The 7174-nt window shown below is 35.2% G+C and overlaps 1 protein-coding gene across 1 annotated transcript in view; it reads right to left on the minus strand.

The window, feature by feature from the left end:
• Window positions 1-6578, minus strand: part of SUCLG2 (succinate-CoA ligase, GDP-forming, beta subunit) — a gene marked incomplete at its 5' end in the record, with an annotated part of 104662 nt that extends 98084 nt beyond the window's left edge. Inside the window, one exon of the mRNA XM_009585486.1 lies at window positions 6437-6578. Coding sequence (XP_009583781.1) covers window positions 6437-6578 — 142 coding nt within the window. The remainder of the gene's footprint in view (window positions 1-6436) is intronic.
• Window positions 6579-7174: the final 596 nt, after the last annotated feature.

Consider the following 7174-nt stretch of genomic DNA (forward strand, 5'->3'; position numbering starts at 1 on the left):
CAAAGAGGAGAAAGCAGTATTATTTTAGGGCTCATGTCCAGGAAGAAAGGTCCTGCTACACAGCAGTGCAAACAGCCATTGTGTATGAAATCCTCAAATGGAAACCCTAATTCCACCTTAATTGTGCCTTTATGTGGTTTAGCTTCCAAGACAGATTAAGTTAAAGCACCTAAAAGCAATTTGAGAGCAAATGAAGAATGTCCATAAAAAGAGCTACTATCGAATAGGTAATATACTCCAGCTTTGCACTAACATGACTTTCTAACAAAATCCTTAGTAAAGCAGGTTTCAGTGAATCCAACCCTTTAACATCTTTCCTAACTCCCCTAATTTTTTATGACTGATTTTTTCATCTAGTAGATGGAGTAAATAAACTGGATCACTGACATATTGATTATTAAGCTTCCCATAAAAAAATACTTTAAATAACAGTAACATACAAGGCATTGCCTTCATAACTTTTACTCTAGTTTAATATTTTCGTCATTTTCAGACATGAGTGAGATTTTTAAAGCTGTTGGCACAACAATTAAATTTGGAAAATTTTTCCAAAAACCAAACCATTTCAAACCGGACAAATACAGAAAAAATATTATTCAAACTGTTAGCAATCATTATTTATTTTCTAATTATACAGAGAAAATTAATTTCTATGACTGCTATGTCAAGTAAATCGTGGTCTAAGCAAAGCACTTCAGCAAGCAAAAAAAAAGTATGCACACAAGCATACAGTGGCTTTTAGCAGTACACAACTGCTAAATATTTTTTGTAAGTAGACTAAGATACAACTTACTGTTTAGCACAAAAAAGGAAGAGGCTTTTCTCAGTCACAACTCATAAGGTGGAAGATAGGATTAGGAAGAAACAAGAGAAAATAGATACAATGAGGAACGGGCTCTAGGAAAGAACAGGAAATTGGACAAGGGATAGAAAGAGATTAAAACCACAGGCGATGGCAAATGTTGTGGAGCTTTGAAATGGATGCATTCAAGAGGTGCCTATGAAGACTGGGAGTAATAGAGTATTAACAGGTTATTTCCTATTATTGAGGAGTTGCAGGAAAATGCAGATTCCCTCTGGTCTTAGATTTCACCACTCAGACAAGGCAAAAATCCATTAACTGAAAACCTGCTAAACAGAACAGAGAAATACTCATGCTCAATAATGCTGAACGTGGTCCAAAGGCAGCTCATCCACCACTAGTTTCCTATTAAATTTAAAAGGTTGTTTTCTAAATACTTATCCATTTGAGAATAGAATCATGTTAGTCAATAACTCACAGCATTATTTTGCCTGAAAGGACAGTTTCAGAAAGCCATAATTTAAGTATAAAGAACTTTAATAAAAGCTGTCAGAGAAAATAGGAGGACTTATGAGAGAGCTGTTCCTTAACAGCGAGCAAGTTCTTTGCATCCAGCTCCGTGGAACGCTATTTCAGCAACGCATGATTTTTCAACATACACAGAGAAGCATAATCCAAGGGGCTCCAAAAAATAGCTAGTAATAACCACTAAGTACATAGGTTTTTTTGAGAAATAACTCATTATGCACAGGTGAAAAATTATTACTACACAGTGAACCATACAATGGAAAGAAATATGGAAATCACAGAAATGCTGAAGGAGGCAATTCCTCTACTACCTATCCTGATGGAGAGAAGAAGAAAGGGAATTAAATCATGTAAGAAAAGCACATGATGGAAGTAAAAAAAGATTAGTTAAGTAGCCAACAAACTCAAAGTCTGAGGATAAATTAAGTTAGTTACTTAAAGATAACTTTAACAACAGAGAGCTGGTCTGTACATGATACTCAGAAAAGCTCGTCCTGGTATAACAAAAAAGAACCTAAATTCACATTTCTAATATCCTCAGAAACATCAGGTTCAAGGACCTTTTTCATTTTTCCCAACATAAAAACTTAAAATTAAATGGAGACAGCACTATAACCAACAATTTCTCCATAATCTATACAAAAAAGGACATTAGCAAGCTAAAAATAAATTTTTGATCCCTTCTAAACATATGTTGGTTTCAAGTGGTTTTCCCAACTTGTATTGGAGAGATGAGCTTTCAGATAGGGAATCTAAAACATCACTTAAAAATGTCGCCTTCCATCTAAATTAAACGTAGCCAAGTGAAAAAAAAACAGCAGGCTGAGATAGGAAGGAGACTGGTGATCACATGACTGGGAACTCAATATGCTAAAAAATGGTGAATAATAGGTGACAGGTAAATGACCTCATGGAAAGAGGCTTCAATAAACCCTTCTGTTCTTTATAAAATACATGTTTACCTCTCCAGCCTGATATAAAAAGCATGCTTTTAGTCCAAAGCTGAATTTTATGAGTTCCCTCATGCATAAGGCAATAGAAATAGGATATGCAGAGACTATATTTTGTTATACATTTTTTAAAGAAAAGTGAATAAAAGCCTTGCACTCAATTCAATTGCATTTCTCTGTGATAGAGTGTGAACACTGCACCTGACTGGTTCCTAAATGTAATGAAACACTCTAAGTGGCAACGGGCAGCACTCTATTGCTTTTGTTAAAAATCAGAAAAAGAAACGCATGCCAAGCTTCCAGCATCCATTTAGGGTTGTCAGCATTTTCAACCACCTCTGTAAGGTCTCTACTGATTCAAAGAGCCAATTGACAGTACATAGTAACACCCTCCAGTATAATTATAATCCCTCTCAGCTTTGTCCACCTACTAGTTTAAAATGATGGTTCCCTTAATAACTTCTCCATCAGGCAGAACATAAAGAACAGTGCATGAGCTGAAGGAGACTTAAGGGCCTCTGGTGGGGAAGGCTAGAGAAAATGATGGACCCTGAAATGATGCACAGCGCACCTGCCCAATACAAGCAATGAAAATGAGCACCTAATACCCTAATAGCCTGGGTATATGTATGCATATATAAGGATTTTCTCCTTATATCGGTACTACAGTATGAGGAAAAGAAATAGCAAGAAAGGAAATGCCTTCACTGGCTAAGCAAGCCCTTCATGTACCACTGCATTAAGTGAGAATCAGATCAGAAGACTTGTGAGTTAATGCAGGAACAGCCAGATGATCTTGCCTTTCAGAAAAAAACTCAACCCCCAAATATTTCACTTTGTTCTGTTAAATAGCTGCACTAGAACTGTAAGAATTTGTTTACAGGTTGTGTTTCTTCAGATGGCAGATCAAGCAACGCCATACTGTTGTAGCAAAACAGCACAACATCTTTTTCTTTCCTCTCTTGAAAGCCTAGAAATTTTAACATGAAACACAAAACCGTTTGAGACTGCATTTCTTGGTATTCTGTAAATATCACCTTCTCTACAAGAGTTAAACCTGAAAATTGCTTAGCACGTAGAAGGCAACGAATTCCTTGGGGCCTAATTCTGTATTCCTTATTGTGTACAACTTCTTTTGAAGTCAATATTAGTGATGTCATTTTAATTTTCTTCACATCTGCCATTTTATCTTAGAAGAAAAAAAAAACAATCCTTTAATTCCATTAAAAATTCCTTGTAGACTGCCTTTTGTGCTGTTGGTAAGTTTTGAAAATCTTTCTGAGAAAATTAATATTCAGTGTATTCAGTGTACATATTAATAAAAATAGAGAGAGCAACAGAGGAAATGAGCAAACTACAACAAAACTGCTGATACTGGATAAAGGCAAACCCTTTCAGGAACACATGCATTAACACCCTCCTGACAAGTGAAGACAGCAGCAAAAATGATCTAACCTCATCTCTTTCCATTGCATCAAGAGGAAATCCAACAATAGCAAAATGGGTAACCACAGGCACTGCAGCAGTACAGACAGCTCTGTCAAGCCTGTAGTATTTGGTGAAATTGTGAAATCAGTTTGTGAATACCACACTTTTTAAAGACTTCCATGTCAGGAATTTCTATCCCTTTATCTGTACCCCTTTATCACACGTGCAGACCCGTATAAATGATGTAATGCTGTAAGATTATAAAGGAAAATAATTGTTTCTCCTGTATTCATGACGACAGGTCTATAGAAAGAACCTCCCTTTACAAGAAAAATACTGAACCTTTGACTTTCAAAGTTTTGATAACTTTATTCTGTTTTTATCTTAAAAATACATTGGCAAGCATCCTTTCTTGTTTGCAGATGCTAAAATTAAGGACAGCTGCAATGTGGCATACAGTATCTAAAACACCAGATTTTTGAGCAGGACTTGGCAAGGGTGATTAGGCTCTCCTTTCACCATCTTTTACTGCAGAAGCCTGTCTCTCAAGAAGATTCCAAAGCTGCCTCCACTGGTTATTTTATTTTGGAATATTTTGTGCCTCCTGTAGGCTGAAGTTTTTTTGGTTTGCCCATAACTTTTTACTTTGTGTGGTTGCATATTCCGAAGATGGCAGCCCATATCAAATTGTGCAGATAAACCTGAGTGACAGAGATACTACTAGTCTGAAGAACCATGAAGATAAATCTGATGAAATCTTGGAACAACGACCACAGTAGCAAAAATTAGTTCCCGATGCTTAGTTTTCAAAGTGCACGTTAGAAGTACAATGACAGCACACTATCAGAAGGATTACAAGGATGTTGTTAATTATTTAGTGGATCAATGGAGCGTCAATCATTTCAACATGAAATAGCTTCCACACTATAAACCACAATTCTTTAATGCCCAGTAATGCAGCATGGTTGAATGCAATTACATAAAATGAAGAAAGGTACCACGGGCCTGTAATTTTTGAAGTGTTAACAAGCCAACCCAGTTAAAATACATACAATTTACCTGATAAAGTTTGATTAGCAAATAATTTTTGGTTTTAGATTTCACTTTCGATTATTTAAATTTCAACACAGTTTTTTTTTTATAGACCAATATTTCTGTGATTTGCAAAGCAAGCAAGCTACAGTGGTTATTTAAAATAAATCTGGCATCGTAAAACAGAAAAGGTTCACTGCCTTTAATGGAGTAATTTATTTCTCCAAATAGTTATAGAGATCGAGAATAGTAACAGTTATTGGATAGACCAATCCATTTACGAGTTCAATCATGAAGAGGAGAGTTTAAGTGCTGTAAGATTTGTGAAAAACCTGCCACAGCTTCAGTTCGCATTCTTGATTTTCTTAGACATCCAGACAGGAGGAAACTCTCCAATTTTATGAGCTTTGCTTTGTGTCAGCATTTTTCATTTTGCACTGCTAAATGACCATAACAGTTGCATTTCACGTTTTTGTTTCAAATATATTTTCAAATATACTGGTTGTCATAAGAAGGTTTTGATCACTGAAAAATGTATCACCTTAATAAAGTTATAGAGATTTAGCAAGCCCCATTATGCTAAACCTATTCAGCTATTTGAGGTCTGATGAGATCTTTGATACGAGTAAGTTGTATTAATTTACCTTCCAATGTGCAAAACTGAAATCCATTTAACTAAGTGGTTTGTGCATTATGTAAAACATAAAACAAAAAACCTTCCTGTTACTACACAATTAGACTACAATAATGTCTGTCCTCTGGCATTTTGATGTATGATATATTAACAAAAGCTAAGTGAAAAGAGGAAAACTATGCAAACTACTATTAACTTTAAAAAGTAGAAAACTTCTTTCAGAGTAAGAATTGGGTGACAAACGTACTTGAACGCATTTCCTTCTGAGAGAAAAGGTATTACATAAATTCATTTCTGACCCACATTATTGTCTTATGTTCACCACACTAAAATGAGGATGTTGTCAGAGAACCAAAATGAAGTTCCAGAAGCACGGTCTTCTCTCCCAGCCACTGTCAAGTCCTTTTGTGATGGCAGATAACTCAACTCACCTTTTCTTTTCTCTCCATATGGACAAACATACATGTGAACAAATATACATGTATATAATTCTCTCGTACATATTTTATTTCTTCACAGAATCATAGAACAGTTGAGGTTGCAAGGACCTCTGGAGATCGTCTAGTCCAACCCACCAGCTCACAGCAGAGTCAGTGAAAGCTGGCTGTAACCAACTGGGTTCTGAACATGTTTTAAAATGGAGAGTCCACAACCTTTTTCTTCCTTTGCTTTTTAATAGAGCAAATTTGTCTTTGAAAGCAACCTTTTACACAAGTTCATTTATTTCAGTTCCTTAAATTATATCAAGTATACAACAACAAATAATTTTCCTCAGCAACCATTCATGATGTTATTCTGAATTATTCAAACTTACATAAATAATGTTAATTAAACATGTTACATGCTGCATACCAAACATTTTATAAATAAAGTTCTAAAGAAATATTGCTGTTATAAACAGTTGTTCACAAATGAAATTAAGCATATATTTACCATCTGGGTAATATATCAAAACTTTCAATAAACATCAGTTTGAAGATTGTGTACAACTTATTAGAAAGCAATTTATTTTCCAGATTGTTATCTGGTGAAGCAGATTCCTCCCATTATAAGTCAACTTACTTAGTCTCTGAGCAGCCTCCAGGGCATCATTTGCAGAATCAGCTACAAAGAATCTCTGAACTGTAACCCCATGGTCTGCCATTATTTTTTTGCTTTGGTACTCCTGCAGGTTCAGCCATCGTCTAGGGGTTAATTGAACAGCCTAGAAAAACGAGAGGGGAAAATAACATAATGCTCATTAAGGACAGTTCATGAGACAGCCAACTGAGCTCTTCAGCCTTATGGTTATCTCAAACCAGCAGTTAAACAACACTGTTTCAGAGAAAAGGTACAATATGTATTGATTTACCTAACTGCCTTTTCTTAACATTTGTGCATCCAAAGTACTCTGAAAGCTACAGATATTTTTTAAAAGCTACACAAGGCTCACTGGGTGATCTTGGGTAGACAATTTAATATCAACGCAGATTGGCAGACTTGGCTTGAACTCTAAAGTCTATTTAAGTTTTGATGTTATCCTGTGCTATAAAAATATTAACAGACTGTAACCTTAAAACAAATTCATTTTTCATATTAAATATCCTTATATACACTAAATTTTATATACTTCTTCCTTATAAAATTATTCCTTCTGATTCTATGCATTTATTGCAGCATATCTGAGAAGAAAAACAACTGAAATGGAACTAGCACCATCTTGTAGGAAACTATATACTAATACGTGTATTTTCAGTGGTCTGTTATCTATGCTTAGTTGGTTGCACTTCTAAATCTATTTTGTTGAGGATGCTAGCACAA

This window comes from Fulmarus glacialis, unplaced genomic scaffold (assembly GCF_000690835.1).
Source record: "Fulmarus glacialis isolate BGI_N327 unplaced genomic scaffold, ASM69083v1 scaffold10499, whole genome shotgun sequence".
Lineage (NCBI taxonomy): Eukaryota > Metazoa > Chordata > Aves > Procellariiformes > Procellariidae > Fulmarus > Fulmarus glacialis.